This window comes from Tinamus guttatus, unplaced genomic scaffold (genome assembly GCF_059628265.1).
Source record: "Tinamus guttatus ecotype Peru unplaced genomic scaffold, ASM5962826v1 Tinamus_guttatus_pri_ptg000144l, whole genome shotgun sequence".
NCBI lineage: Eukaryota > Metazoa > Chordata > Aves > Tinamiformes > Tinamidae > Tinamus > Tinamus guttatus.
In genome coordinates, this window is record NW_028288678.1 from 1,348,903 (window position 1) to 1,365,033 (window position 16,131).

Below are 16,131 nucleotides of genomic sequence, written 5' to 3' on the forward strand. Positions count from 1 at the left end.
ACTGTGTCTGAATCAACTCAAGTCAATCAATCTGAATTTAAAACAAGGGGTTTACCGATTTTTTTTAAAAAAAAAGCAAAAAAAAAGGACTTTAAAAAGTATATAAAACAACAAAATAGAAATCCACAGCTAAGCACGAGAAAGCTTTACCGGCATTCATGATGTTCCTTGATAATAGAGCTAAAGGTGTTCTGATGTAAACTTGTCTTCACTCTTTTTTCCCTTTGTCTTCTGTTGCAAAACCAAACTCTCACAACTTCTTTCTCAAGATTGAGCCCCTCAGCCATCCTCATAATTTCCTGAGAAGAAGGCTTACTTTGTTCTCCAAAGTGCCTCTCTAGGGCTTCTTTGGCAGCAATACTGGATGAAGGGATAAAATTTCATCTTTAAAATCTTTTCTGACACATTTCAGGAGAAGGGTCAAGTAAGAGCATTGGGGATACTGATTATTTCCTCTCTTTGCTAAACAAATGAAAGCCCATCGAGTTAAAAGTATGTTACAGTGATTTTTTGGTGATAGGGAAGTTTATATAGAGTTTCTGTTATTTCAGTAGTAGTCATGCTCCTTGGCTTGTATTTTATGATGTTCTCTTGGAGAGATAGCTGCTAAGTAGACATGAATGTGAACATACGAATTGGAACAAGCCTGGACGCACAATTATACCTCAGTCACAGTTTTGCTGTAGGTGTCCAACATATTACTAGGGTAATTAACCTCTGTGTGTTTACAAATGAGAAGAGCTCTATCAGTCATCATGTGAGAAACACAGCATTTTCTATCAGGTTCGGCATCTCACTTTGGTATGGATAGGACATTATATTATTTCTATCTCAGAGATTATGGCAATGCATTTTATCAATCAGTACATTTTCTAAAGCTCTATCTTGACCTATATAATCCTCTCAGTCAACAGTGGTCAAAATTCAGTGGTGGTTCACTAAGCTGAGTAACTTAAGACCTTTAATTTCAAATGGAATTTTCTCCCTATCTGTGTTACATATTATCAGAAAACAAGGAGTATTTGCAATATGCTTCTGTGCAAACCACAGAATGCATCTGAAGGTAGCTAGGTAGCTTTAGTAGCAGTTATTTCTTTGGACACAAGAGGGCACTTTCTGCATTATTCTGAAGATGAGGTGCAGCTATTACCATCACAAAAATAACACTATCTGCTGGACTTCTAGTTATTTTGTTATTTCATCTGTAATATGTTCTTTTATATGTAAAATAAATAATATGTAAAATATTCTTTTATTTATTGATTTATTTTGCAATACTTGGTAATATTACTAAAACTAAGAGTATGACGTTCTGCATATATACAGATACAGTCTCATCGTAATTTTTGACTTCCAGTTATTTAGTTTTTTTTGATAAAAGTAGAAAATAAAATAGTTTCTGCACATTCAAATTAAGGAGATTTTGCTCAGGATATGACTAACCTAATTTAGTTAGTGGGATTTCTGTTATACCTCTACAGGTATAGTTCAGTTCAAACACCTACTAAAAGTAGCTAACAGTACGGTTTTAGTTTTGATGAATGCCAGCAAAGAAGGTGAGCCCTCTTCTGAGGCCAAACTGAAGCCTTCAAAGAAACATTTTCTGTACATTCTTACTGTATCTGCTATTTCCTTCCTTCCATTTATCTCAAGATATCTCCATTTATCTTCAGAAATTTGGAAGAGTCAAGTGACAGATAGGGATGGGGTACGTAACAAGCTCTTCATCATACTTTCCAGACCACAATTTTCTGTCAAAATAATTCAGTTTCATCTGGAATAATGTAGAATCTCCACAAAACGAAGACAGGTGTGCTCTGATATCTTATTCACTATGCAGATATCATAAAGATGTGGCAGAATTAGTATGATTAGAACATTTTTCACACTAAAATATGTTGTCCTACATGAAAAATAAGTCTTTGATTGGAAAATGTAGTGTATGTATTTTGAGGAAGTTTCTTTCGGGGAAGGGCATTATTATTATAATATTAATATTTCAAATTAATTCTTTCTCCAAATTTGCTAAAAAACAACATTTATATTAAAAACCAAGAAAAAGAAGAATCTTATTCAAAGGGATTTCTAACATGTAGCACCCTAAACATTTGTTACCTTATGGTTGTTCTGCGCTTTCTCTTCCGCTCATTCACTCCCACTTTTTCGTTGTATAAAGCTGTATTAAAAAAAATAAATAAACAAAACAAGCAGTTACCTTCTGCAGAGAATGCAAACCAAGCACAGTTATCACTAGAAAAAATGTCTCTCTGTTTTAAGACAGAGGAAAGTGCAGCAGATGCTGCTGAATAAGAAGGGCACCACACACAGTAACACTGATTCCTAGTTATTTAGGATGCCACATGGCTGTTGCAACTCCAGGTAAAAAATAATTATGAGCAAAAATGGTGTACCACAGACAAAGCTGCAAGTAGCACTGACTCTGCACTCATATGCCTATGCACCTAAGGAGCTCTTTTTCTTACCCCTATTTCCTTCCTCCTTCCTTGAGGGGTAGGTGTGAGGGAGATATCCTTTTCCATGCCTATCAACTACCTCACCCTCTTACCTTAGAAGTTCAGCCTTTGTTTCCAGTCCCAGCTGCCTCTTCCATACCATTCTCCGATGGATATGTCAACCTCAACCCTCTACCCTTCCCTTTTCAGAGGCTGAAGATCTTCCCTGCTGCTCAAGCATGAACCTGCGCCTGCGCGGTCAGCAGCTGATGCCCACTGCAACCTCCATCTAGATGATTCCTACACTACAGTGACAAGATTAGGTCTCTGCTGCACTTGCAGTGGAAAGAAGTTTTCCAAATTTGGTTCAAAGCAAATGGAAGCACAGATCAGTAGTAGTTAGTTAACAACATTTCCTATGGTTGAAAATCATGGCACATCCAAAAAAAATGTATTAAGGTAATTTCATCTCTCTTCCCGTGATAGCAGAACACTACACAGTTCTAGTCCTGGCTTTCACTGTCACCTCCAGGCATATTCCTTCCCCTCATCATAATTCATACAGCTGAAAGGGCTCGACTTTTTAAACAGCCCGTTTCCTTTAAATCAGAAAACCTTCTTTTAAACTATGCTTGCCCAGTGAACTCCAGGACTCTTCCAGGAATTAACTGGACATAAGGCAGAAAATCCTTCAGGGGCAAAACCTCTATGCCATACTATTCTTTGTTAGAGGTTTAGAAAGCATCACCCCAAGTTCAGTTCAAATCCCTTCCTGCGGCCACATCACACTGGCCAAGGGACTGGAATGAAGAGTCCTCAGCTAGTGAAGAGTCCCAGCACCTTGTTAAATGTAGATCCTAAAGAAATGTAGATCTGACCTATGTCCCAACAATAGAACTAGTTTGCTAGAATGAGTTCGAAGGGAATGAGAGCATTTAGGTCAAGTGATGCTTTTGCAATTTTGTACCCTCCATGCATTTCAGGTTGTTTACTCCTCCTTGTTCACCCCAAAACATATCAAAACTTAATACATGCTATTGGCACACCTCTGTATTTAAAGCTGGTAAAACAGAAACCTTAGCCTTTGGAAGACATGTATTCGTCCTTCAATCTACACAGATTCGTCCTTCAATCTACACAGAGGATTCAAGTCTAAATACAAATCAATTTTAAGAGGCTTTCATATCTCTACCTCCAACTTGTTCTGCTTCCTCCAGCCACTTGGACAGGATTGATTTCAGTTTGCATGCATTCTTGAAACTCAGCTGCAAGTTTTCAAACCGGCAAATTGTAGTTTGGCTAAATTCAGAGCCGTGTACAGCAGCTAGTGCTTCTCCAACATTAGTTTGTGTATAGCCTGTCAAACATGAAAAGGAAAAAGTCATTTTGGAGCTTCCTACTGTGGGTTGCTTTCGTTAAGACACTTAGCCCTTCATCCCTGACTCTTACAGGCAGTTCATATAGCATCAAGGATCATCCTTCTGCAAAGGTCTGATTTTGAAGTGATTTTGAACTGATTTTGAACTGATTTTTGAGTCATTCTGCTGATTTCAGTGGGTTTCATAGGCTCTGAGATTAAGCATTTCAGAAGTACCCAGACCCGACATTTTTTTATTAATATGCATGATGTGATGGCAATCTGCTAATTCCCATCTGCATCTCTGGTCTCCTGTTAGTTGTTGTGATGAGTAAGATGAAGTGATAAAAAAGGGCTGCAGCTTACTTGAAGATACTGACTTCACAAAGAGCAGTTCCCCAGTCAGTGACCTGAATATGTCTCTGATGTATTCACGAATTTGACCCTTTCTTCCTCTGCACCAGAATGGGCAAAGCCTCTCTACATGCTGAATGTCTCTGAGGTGGCTATTTACCTACATTTCAATTACACTAGCTCTGTATCTCACAGTCTCATGCTCACAGCACACATTAAGTCTATCTTCTCTCCTAAAGCTCAACCTCAGATTAGTTTTCCTGAGACAATTTTTCCCTATCAGAGCATTAGACCCAGTCTTACAGTCTCTGAGTCTTTTGTTTACTTTGAAGGAAGTTTTGCTACTGCACAAACCGAGGATTAAGATGCTGTAATAATCACAGTGGTTCATATCTTGGGTCTTAGAAAATTATTCCAGTGGTCATGATATACAGCAAAATGCCCACATTGCAATTATTTCAAACTTTACATTTCTGTTCTCATTCTTATTTTTATTCTGAAGATAGAACATACCAGCTTCCTAGTTGTTGAGGCAATGCATAGATACCTCTAAAAACTTTATATTTTTTCTACATTTATAAAGCTGGATTTTGTAGGAGGATACCTTCTTTTTTTAATGATGCAATGTAATGCTATAACAGATAATGTCAAAATTACAATTCAGCTTAGAGTACCAACTTTTCATAAGAGCTCTGAATCTGCAGCACCAGGTAGTATTTTTTTTCAATACAGTCCAAACAAGGATGGGCAGAATTTTAGTTTGAACTGCACTTCAACCTTTCTCTGGGAGGGAGAAAATTTCTGTAGATGAGAAAGTGTTAAGTCCATCTTTGCCTTTAGCTAAGATGGCCCAGAGAAAAGTAAACAACTCACGAGAAACCAGCCAAAGCAATACAACTTAACACTATCCCCAGCAGTTATCAGATAGCAATGAAAAGTTAGTTGCTGCAGCATCATGGCATGAGAAAACAAAAGAGGAAGATAAGCTTCCTATGCTATGAAAAGTTTGCCACAGATGTCATGGCTATTCATACGGTCTACTAAAATGACATTTCATCACCCTGTGAATGAAAAATATAATGGAGAAGAGAATGTCTCTAAGAGACTAGAACATGCTCTACCCTAAACTGTAGAAATGCAGTACAACATAGCTGTGACTGAATGCAAGTTAATGAACATCAGCATTTTCTTTCCACTTGTGAGAAAGACAGAAATAATTTAAATATCAAGAACACTTAAAGTCACTTTCTGCATTCTAAGATGCAAAAATCTTATTGATTCTGTGCAAGACTTCTAGGAATAGAGAAAGTTTGGCAGTCCACGGCAGGATAAAAGTTATGATTAGACAGAGCAGAGTATAAAATATTTAGAAATAATTGGACTTTTGTTTGATTTTTTTCTGGATTTTGTTAGCTGACAAAAAAGACACATACCCAGCTTAATTCTCCGCAGTTTGAATTCATTGGCAAATTTCTCCAATTCCCGGATTTCAGGGGAATCCATGTCTATTGGCTCTTCAACAGACTTGTTTTTCCTGCGGAATTCCTGCTTGAAGTCAGAGGCTGTGGGATCATCTCCAAGAACAGATTGGTGCATGGGGGTGAAGCCATGGCCCAGAGCACAGGAACCAGCACTCAAAGCATGTTCAGGAAATTTATAAAGACAAGGGGTCAGGCTACCTGGAAAAGGATAAACAAACAAACAAAAAATAACTCATCATTATTCACTTGTGCTACAGATTAAAAACATTCCTTCATCACTTTAGAATCAAGGTCTGTAATATTATATAGCTCAGGTTACAGTTACGGCAGAAAGACTTAAAGAGATCCAGTCTCTCTTCCATCCTCATATGTGAAAATAGAACAACTGCTTGCAACACCAGTAACAGACATCCTATTTCATAGGCAAACTGCGATGCCCTCAAATAAGATTATAAATGGTCCAGAATTAGACAAACAACAATCCAGGGCCTTAGTTTGTATGGCACAATAAGACTGATGGATCTGTGTCACTTGTAAGCCACTTAGAATGTGCCAGTCTCTCTCTCTCTTTTTTTTTTTTTGGTATAAAGAATATTTCCATGTAAATATCATCAGATGCTCAACAAGATATTCTGGTGCTTTAGCTTTAGGATTTTTTTTCAAGAAACCACACAGATAAGAGCTCAGAGGAAAACAATATATTCAGAATTCATTCCAACATAAAAAAGAAAAAATATATTCAAGGATAAAACTATCTCAAGCTACATATTGTTCACAAATAGCAGACAATGAAGAAATTGAACCTAAGAGTTAAGGTTCTCTTTTGCTAAAAGTTGTATGTACAGCTAGATCATGTCTCACATGAATAGAAAAAAAGATAAATTTATTGAGAAAAAAAAAGAAATATTAACACTCTTTAGTGGATCTGTGGCAGAAAATATATTCCACATCTTCAGGACAACCTTCTCAATTTTTTGAACGACACAAAAAATTTTATTGAAACTTAGACCTTCATCAACATGCTTTCCCTTCTTCATCTTGCTTTTCTTATCTTCAGTGCCCTGATTACTCTCATTAGAGCAGGAAGTTTTAGCCCCATAGAAATATTTTGTAGGCTTTGCACACTACAACCACACACACACACACACACACACACACACACGCACACACAGAAGGTTTTCTCAAAGAATAAAAGGAAAGGCTAAAGAAAGACTTGCTTTGTAAAGTGCTGACACCATTTACTACACTGGGATGGGGCATACTGCATGTCTGTAAGATGCGACTCTGGGAGAGACTTGCTGACAGCATCTCTGGAGTTGCAGGCTTGATGCCTAAAAAGGAAGTAAGGTTGTCAAAAGAGAAGAGAAAGATGTAGACATATTTATTTTGGAATGGAACAAAGTAAACTTCTGAGTGCTATCTTTATTTAATACCCATTCTGCTCCAGGGGACCTGAATAATGCCAGGAACATTTGAACAGACACATTCATAGATAATAAAATAGGAGCATTTGGACAGTGTGCATAGTGAAGTAAGTCTGTTTTCCATCCCTAAAAGTTCCCAATGTAGATGCATTCATCTGTGCTGACTTACTGTTGTATTTGCTTCATTCTTAAGTGAAATAAAATCTGAACTTGATTTTGAATATGTTTGAACCATGATTATTTTCTGGTAAATGGTTTATCTGGCTCACCACTTTTATTGACTGCTACTTGATCTCACATAGAATAACAGTTCCTCTTTCTTTTTCATCCTAGGAAATGTAAAACTGAGCAGGATGCTAACATATCTTTATCAGTGTCAAAGTCTGCAATCATCTATACGAAAGCACTTCATACTGCTTTAGGAGATTTGGGGAAAGCATATATTGCAGGAAACAATTTCTGCCCTTGGAGACTACCTCAATGTGTTTAATCTGTTAAAAAAAAAAAAATCCTGTTTGTAAATCTTTGTTTCAGTCCTTGCCCTCAAGATGTTGATCCTAAAGCCTATGGGAGTTGCCATGCACCTACAAGGTTAATGTACACTAATACACACTTAATCATCCTAAATACAAGACTATTTTAAAAAAAGTTTTTATGGTAAAAATAAAGCAACAAGGATAGTAAACTCAACAAACACAGCACTGACCATAGTTTGGTGTTTTTCTATCTGAGCTTGGAGACAATTCTAAAAGCTGTACCTATCAACTGCAAACTGCCACTTTCTGTGTCAAGAGAGATCTTCAAGATAAGATACAAAATGGGGCTCCAGAAAACACTCTTTCAAATGCTTTCACGTTTTCTCCACAAGCACTTCACAAAAAGAGGTCAGAACTTCTCGCTGAGTTTGAAAATCACAGTTAACTGAATGTCTTAAGATCCATGAGGAACAAAAATGGTCCATTTTTTAAAAATGGCTTAATTTTGTTTCTTTGGGTTCTCACACATACTGCTACTTCAAGGTTGTCCTGTCACAGATGGAACAGAACCTGCTTAATTCAGCTATCATTCTATTATCAGTCATCATTTTATTCTTTATTTAATCATCAAGAATTTTCCACGGAGATTAGAGCCCCAATAAACAGAACACGGCCCTATGAGGCAAATTAGTCCTGGCTCCTCAAAGAGGCTCACTTGACCAGGCAAAACATCTGTATTGCAGTAAACAGCAGTACTGTCTCCATCTTTTCAAAGAGTCTGAATGATTTGCCTAAAAATGCAGAGTTTTGGGGAAACTCTGGACACTGACCCTCAATTTCCCAACCCTTTTGCTACTGTCTTAACCTCAATCTTGTCCATTTTAAGCAACTATCTTGAATGCATGCATCCCTCCGAAATAAAACTAACCAAAACAGCATGCGAATATCTCACTCATCTGAGGGATCTCTCACTTACCTGCCATTACCCCATAGGTAGATGGTTGATTTCCATAATGACAGGATGGCACAGAGTAATGAAGGCCTGCTGATGCGTTTCCCAAAGCCGTCATGGCAAAGTGGACATGGGAGCATTTAGGAGTTTGGATCAAAGACAAAACAGACGGGACTGGTAAGAAAATGTATGAGGATTCAAGATACAGCCTTTCAGTTCAAAGGTAGACTACATCTTCATAATTCTGTGCATGTATTAAGCATTTAACTCCACAACTGTCAAGTTAACACTGCTGGAACACTTGACACTGCTGGTGCAGAACACTTGACCATGTCCCCCTAAACGTGACAGTATAAAAAGCAAAGTCCACTTTGAGACAAGACTTGTTTTTGATGCATCATTTTTAGTGTAATCCACGCATGTATAACCGCCATTAAGACACACTGCTAAGCAAGGGAAGCATTGATCTCTACAGGAGGAGACTGCTTCTTTTCACTCAACTTCTAAGTACTGTTTTGGTTAATCTTGCATAGAACAATTTTCAACAATCTCAGAAACTTGATTAACTCTACTGCCATGTAAATCCTCAAGTGAACACAGGTATCTAGGAAGGTAATTTATCATCTCCATTGTTTTCACAGGGTCTTCTAAGTGACAAAACAAGTAGCAGAAATCCGATGAAGTAGAAATAGATGCAGAACAGTGGGCTTGGCCGAACTATCATCATCAAGAAAATCAATGAATAGGTTATATCATTCCAGTAAAAATCTTCATTTCTGTTAGTAAAGATTCTGTAAAGTTTGCTCTACTCTCCACACCCTTCTCAGTGAGTTCTGGAGGGCAAAACTCAGCAGTTCTATTTCATGCAAAGGGAAAAGTGTTTATTTCAGATTTGTGTTCACTAACTTCTAATGCATGGAGAATCAGACAAGATTTTCTGAAAGTAAAAATTGAAATTTGGCAGTTTTACATGCATGAGCAGACAAAAGAAGTGCATCTACTGTTCTCTTTGAAAACAACTATAAATAGTAGGATTAAAATATCATGTTTGTGAACATTTAGATACATAAAACTAAAAATTAGAGCACACACTGTAGTTGTTCAAAACAATATAATTAGGAATTAGAATTTTTGCTTTTACAACAGTAATCACAACAGCAAAAGGTCCTATTTAGACATATATATATACTGATATAAACTCTTTTATAATGTCCCTGTTTATGCTATGTCCCCAAAACACAGATTACGTTAATACTAAAGCATTTAAAACAACACAGTTTTCTTGTTCAGGTAAGATTTAAGTGCTTATTGGTGTTTTTTTTTTCTATTATTACTTAATAATCTACAGAGTATATCCTTTTTAGGCATAAAAAAGACATTTCTAACATACTAATAAGAATTTAATAGTAAGTGGTAAAGATGATGTTATTTAAGTCATAAAAATAACAGTCTAGTATTCTGCAGAACATTATCCATATGGCATGTATTATTTAGTTATTATTTAGCCAGATGTACACTCACCTGTATTTTATGATGTAGAATTACCACATGCATTTTAAAGAGTTTTGACATTTAAAATAAGTTATGATTCAACATGCTTTCACATTTTGTGCACGAGTTTTCCTTAAATGCATTTACTTGGAATGGCATTGTTTACTAAAGTTCTTGAATCTATATATGAGATCTGGAAACCCTTCCTCTTTAAATACCACCCTCTGTCATTGTTTCTGTTCTTAGAGGGTCACGTACAAGACATGCTACTGCAGACAAAATTCCCACTGACTACACTGGCATTTGTCCTTGAGTGATAATGACAAAATACTAAAAGCCAAATCTCCAGCAGACCTGCAAACGTTTTTAGCAATTCTGTCTGTCACCATATACAGACAGTAATGTAAGATGGAAAAATAAACAACTTTTAGAAAATACTGCCAAGATGTAGATACATAAATTTGGCCTCACACAAATTACTAAAATAAAATACTCAACCTGTTTTATTCCCCACCACCACCACCCAACAAACATGGGATCACATTATTACTTATGCTCACTTTTCCTAGAAGTTTAGATTACCTAGGTGCTTTTTCATATTATTAAAAGATTTTGGTTCCAACATTTCAGCACTGAAGTAAGGATTTCCCCTGCAGTCTTAATAAGAAACAGTAATCCATTTCAGCAAAAGAATGGTTTCTTGGCTATTTCTTTCTCCGTTCTTGAAAGTTTATGCACTATCAATAACTTCTGTATTCCAGAATATCAATTCTGTTGATTCGAGTCAGCAAAAAAACGAATTCTCTATCTAGGGGATAATTTAGTTTTTGCACTGTCCCCCCTAGGGTGGTGGTTTTGCCCACCACCCTACTACTATCTTAGTACTGCTACTACTTCATTAGATAATATACAAAAGCACATAAAATTCCAAAGTGGTTATGAGACTTCTCTCAATTATTTTTAATATTTCACTTAAATCTTAAGTCTTTATTTGCTACACAATATGTTTAGGAAAGCATTCTTTTCCTTCTTGTGAGATCCTCCAAATTATGTTTAAACCTGAACTATTTTAAATACATTTCCCATTTAAAATTATAGATATTAACTTAAAATGTTAAAAAACAATTTTGAATTTATTTTACATAATACTTGCCACATATCACTACATAATCATAACAGAAGTTTGATTGTGTTTTGCATCTATACTAAGTTAATGTGCTGATATACTTCTTAGCTTAATACTGTAAAAATTAAGAGCTGGCTGCAAGTTTGTATAAAATACAAACATTTTGGATGTTCTTCATTCACTCATTCATGCGGTCTTGTGAAAATGTTTCCTCCTAAAAGCAGTCCCAATCTCAGATACCACTGACAGCAAACATTTTAAAAATTGCAGAAATGCATGATCATATATCATCTAAAATCATTACAAAAAATGAAGAGTAATATTATTTTTAAGAAGTACCTGTAGATACAACATTGGTCGCATGGTTAGAAACTGGTAGGCATTCTGCAGAGCTGTGATGCATTATCAGAGGCAGAGAAGAAGAGTCAGAATTCAAGGGTACAAAGGTGTCAGATGAAGCAAATGCTTGGCAAGTCATGCCCTCGAACAGATGAAAGACAGAGAGTCACCTTCTCCTATTTTTTAAGAGTACAGATACTGCGTGAATAACAGCAGCACAAACTCTATTCCAGTTCTTTTTACTTGCATATACATATACAGAAGGGCTTCAGAGCACAGGGAGGTCGTGTGCAGGTATTTATACCACTAGGAAATCCCTTTATCCATTTTAATGTTCTTTTCCCAGCAATATTGTTGTATCACTGTAGGGCCTCCTTCCTTCCCACACGAACACAATATATGTCCAATTAATGGGGGGGAAAGAAGAGGGAAACCAGAGACACAATTTGACATATATTTTCAATTAGGTCTTTTGTGAAGAACAATAACCTGAAAAAAAAAAAATCAAAGTACCGTCTCCAAAGTCAGATGCAGTAACACAGGTACATTTACTACTACATAGGTTTACATAGCTAACACCTGTCCCAGCAATCTCAATATTATTGGGCAATTGTCTGGAAGGCAACCAGGCTAAGAAGTCATATGAAAGTCTATAAAAGTGAAGAACCTCTAGCAAAATAATCTAAATTAGCCTCTTTCCTAGCAGTGTTGCAAAGGTCATGTAAATTAGAGATGTGTAATATGGAGTGTAACAGCTGTATCCAAGAGGAAATTTCTGAACAGACAGCTTTACATAAGCATGAAATGCTAAATGTTTGTCCTGAAAGATCTAGTAGTGATGCAGAAAAAAAAAATCATAGCTATTAGTATGAATTTATTTACTGCAGTGCTCATACACTCATTCAAGAGGTCCTAGTCTCCATTATGCTAAACACTAAGTAAAAAAATTCCCAACTCACTCACTATTGAAATATTTCATTTCTGTGAGTTTAGAATGACTTAGCATCAGTAAAGAGTATGCAGGCTATTCTGAAAATGATGAAGAAAAACACTGCAGTACACCACAGTCACATGTTCCACATATCACAGAATAACTGAATCCCAGAAAGGTTGAGGTTGGAAGGGACCTCTAGAGATCATCTAGTCCAACCCCCTGCTCCAGCAGGGACACCTAGAGCACGTGGCACAGGGTGGCATCCAGGAAGGTTTTGAAGATCACCAGAGGAGACTCCACAGCCTCTCTGGGCAGTTCCAAGGCTCTGTCACCCTCACAGTAAAGAAGTTCTTCCTCATATGGAGATGGAATTTCCTGTGTTTTAATTTATACCCACTACCTCTTGTCATGCCACTGGCCACCACCAAGAAGAGTTTGGCCCCCTCAGAGAGTGAGCTGACCCAACTGCAGGTGGTGTGGAGATGGGACCTGGAAGTACAAAGCACCACCAAAAGAGAGGTCTGTGGTAGATTTCACCTATTTTGGAACAGAAGCATTAAATTCATCAGCAAATTTACTCAGAAACAGTCACCTGAAGGTCTGTGGTAGATTTCACCTATTTTGGAACAGAAGCATTAAATTCATCAGCAAATTTACTCAGAAACAGTCACCTGAATGCAAATAAGCATTAGTGATATAATTAATAGCAGATGATAGAGCTACAAATTTGCAGGATTTTTCTCTTTTCCATAGTTCACAACTGATTTGAAGATGTGCATTTTTATACAATTCTTCCCCTTATTTTTACTATCTAGAAAGATCTTTATCTAAAATGACTGTGCTCATGTGGTCTTTAAAATACTAAAAAGGCAGAGGAATATCATAGATGTTATGGCTTACTTCATACAGCATAAATAAAAAAGACATTTCTAAGTACATTACACTTTGCACATAGAAAAAAAAAGTCTTTCCTGGGTAAGATATGTACATTCACTAACTAACTGTCAGTGTATACCATGGACAGTTTCATCCACAAATGATGAGGAGGGAGGATTAAACATTTTCAAGGAAGTCACTTTCCCAGGGATCAGCACAATGCAGTTCACTTTTAAAAACATATAGAAGGCTTATCAGCTCTTGCTGCCAAAGTCTGGCTTACTGGGGTCTGAGTAGAAAACATGTAATTGCATTAGAGCAAACAATAGCGTTAGAGCCCGATTTAGATGAAGTAGGCCTACCTGATAAAGACTAAGAATTATGTAAGATTACTTGTTTCTCTGAACCACCTGTCCTTACATTAGATCATCTCTGCAGAGAAAGACCCTCTGAATGTACAACGCAGACATCATCTGTTGTGTTAAGAGAAAGACGGTGCTCCCACGGTTCTCAGGAAACAACCTGAGAGTTGTTAGTAGCTACTCACACAGGGAACATCATAATGCATGTTTATGCTTACAGGTTAAGACTTATGAACTTAAATAATATAGATACGGAAATTTCACTGGTTTACTTCATGCTCTCAATCAAATTTCCCCAGATTTTACATGTTGCACTTAAACTGCTGGAGAAAGACTTTGGCAGTCTATGGCATTGGTACAAGTTTATTCCAGTATTTGCAAGTGAAACGCAGTGTAGAATCAGGTTTCAAAGTTGTTATTGGGCCCAATCAGTGTATCTATGAGGCATATATTTAGCCAAATATGTTAAAATATACATATATATAGCATAATTAAAACACTAATATATTACTATTGCTATAATAATGTCAATTACAAATCAAATTTCTGCAGTTACAAGTCATATTTCTTGATGTTTTCAAATTCAAAATCAGTGGGTATTTCCAGAGCTACATCACAGTTTCAATCTAATGCTTATCCTTATTTATGTATGATGGACAACCAACTGCAAAAGAGTACCTTCAAAAGACCAGATCATTAGTCCATGTAATAAAATATGATTTTACTAGAACTTGGTTAAAATAAAAATAACACAAAACAGTAGTTTTATAAGACCAAATATTGTGATTTGGTATCACCTAGCAAGATTTGGAGTTGATAGCTTCTTAAAAAGGGTAGAACCCTAAATGCAATATCTGGGCAAACAGGTAACAATTGGAAATAATTTTTTTTGGTCTAATGGATAGCAATATGAGACATGGAAAAAGATAATATTTAACATGCACTATAATATACAAATATGTTACACTTACTCATATTTTAAGGTCCCTTCACATTCTCAAAAATAGTGTAAACTTTCTTTAGTATAACTAAACCGCACATGCTGTGATGTTGAAGCGTTTATGTTTGGACTCGATGATCTTAAAGGTCTTTTCCAACCACGATTCTATGATTCTATGCACCCCCTGTTTCTTGGGTTATGTTTTCATTAGCAAAAAAAGATTTCCCCAAATGTACAGTTAGTCAAAAGTCATTTTTATTTAAAATTTCAAAACAGGGTTGATTAGCTCCAGCTTTGTGATGTTAGAAAAATGTCACTCTACGTCCGAAAGTAAACTGGGAGAGATAAAAACAAATAAAAAAGGTTAAAAAATGCCCACTTGGACAAAGAATATCAGCAAACAAATCAGAACTACCAGAAAAAAGCTTTCCAAAATAAAGCTGTTAGCCCCAAACCCTGAATTAATACTAATCTCCCCAGAAAGTGCCTTGGAACCATAACATGTTCTAGACCTGCCATCCAAATATCTAATGACTTGATATTGTAATTCATCAACGTTACATATAGCCTGAGGCCACACCTTCTAACTTCTGCAGATATCCTGTGAATTCATCTGTTTGCTACTGAAGACAAGATATATCTGAGTGACTGGAATCTGTAGAATCCGACTGGCTGTACAAGCTTTGCCCTACCTAACGTACATAAATATATTGGACTTAACTCCCTTTTTTTTTTTTTTTCCTCAGAGACTGGACTTATTCTGTGCCTTTAAGTACTAAACATTAAAAATGAGCAAATCCCTCAATGTATTTTCTCAAAAGTTTCTTTTCACTTCACACATCTGCAAAAAAAAAATCTTTTTGAATTTCCAGGGTGGAAACCTAAGACTAGCCTCATAGCCTTTTTAAAAGTTTTTCAAAAATTTCCTTGTAGAGGTTGAACATCCTGAAAGGATCAAAACATTTTTCCATTGCGGTTCACCAGAGTTCCTTAAGCATTACAACTTTGAACAATATACATCTTCTGTATTTTCCTGGGATGATGTATTTATTTCATGATATAAGTTTATCCCACCTCCAGCTCTTGGTGTATCACAGGGAAATTTCTGCTTCAGAAGGCCTTCTTTAAGAGAATCTTCACTCTCCTTTCTTCACAAGTATGTATTTTAACATATATTCTTTATGTGACCTAATCTCTGACTCTTTACAATTAATTTAATTAGAAGGAATACAAAAAAAAGTCTGAAATCTAGACACTTACAAGCTACTGGCGACTTCACATGATTTACAGCCAGATGCAGATAAGTGCCTCAAATCCTTATGCCCTGATAAGGCAGTCCGAGACAAGCATAACAGGCAACAATTGAAATGACATTCTATTTTTTACTATTGCTCAGTTTTATTGGAAACCTGGGACAAGGACAAGCTTAAAGTCATAGGAAATGTACTGAATAATGAGGATTTTCTATCTCTTTCTCTCTCTCTCTTTTTTTTTCTGTCTTTCCCACTTCTCTCTGCAGCAAAGCAATCATCTTCAGATGAGCTCAGCTGCTCCCCTCATCTACTC

At 36.4% G+C, this 16,131-nt stretch overlaps 1 protein-coding gene across 4 annotated transcripts; it reads right to left on the reverse strand.

The window, feature by feature from the left end:
- Positions 1 to 146: 146 nt before the first annotated feature.
- POU1F1 (POU class 1 homeobox 1) lies at positions 147 to 11,592 on the reverse strand. Of its 4 annotated transcripts, none has more exons than XM_088522060.1 (7): positions 11,454 to 11,592; positions 8,522 to 8,587; positions 6,859 to 6,976; positions 5,598 to 5,839; positions 3,646 to 3,810; positions 2,116 to 2,176; positions 147 to 360 (listed from the first exon to the last, which is right to left on the reverse strand). In XM_088522060.1, exons 1-7 carry the CDS (start codon positions 11,590 to 11,592, stop codon positions 147 to 149), a joined length of 1,005 nt encoding a protein of 334 aa, XP_088378186.1. The 4 variants fall into 4 exon arrangements, with proteins under 4 accessions (XP_088378186.1, XP_088378185.1, XP_010210167.1 ...); XM_088522059.1 differs by having other exon boundaries at positions 8,522 to 8,671; XM_010211865.2 differs by lacking the exon at positions 6,859 to 6,976 and having other exon boundaries at positions 5,598 to 5,843; positions 8,522 to 8,590.
- Positions 11,593 to 16,131: the final 4,539 nt, after the last annotated feature.

Excerpts from the sequence above, each read along its gene's own strand:
- POU1F1 (XM_088522059.1), bottom strand. The coding sequence starts at position 11,592 with ATGACTTGCCAAGCATTTGCTTCATCTGACACCTTTGTACCCTTGAAT. Across the intron at positions 5,840-6,858 it reads GTCAGCACTTTACAAAGCAA|CCTGACCCCTTGTCTTTATA; the intron begins GTCTTTCTTTAG and ends TTTTCCAGGTAG. Across the intron at positions 2,177-3,645 it reads GGAAGCAGAACAAGTTGGAG|CTTTATACAACGAAAAAGTG; the intron begins GTAGAGATATGA and ends TTTTTAATACAG.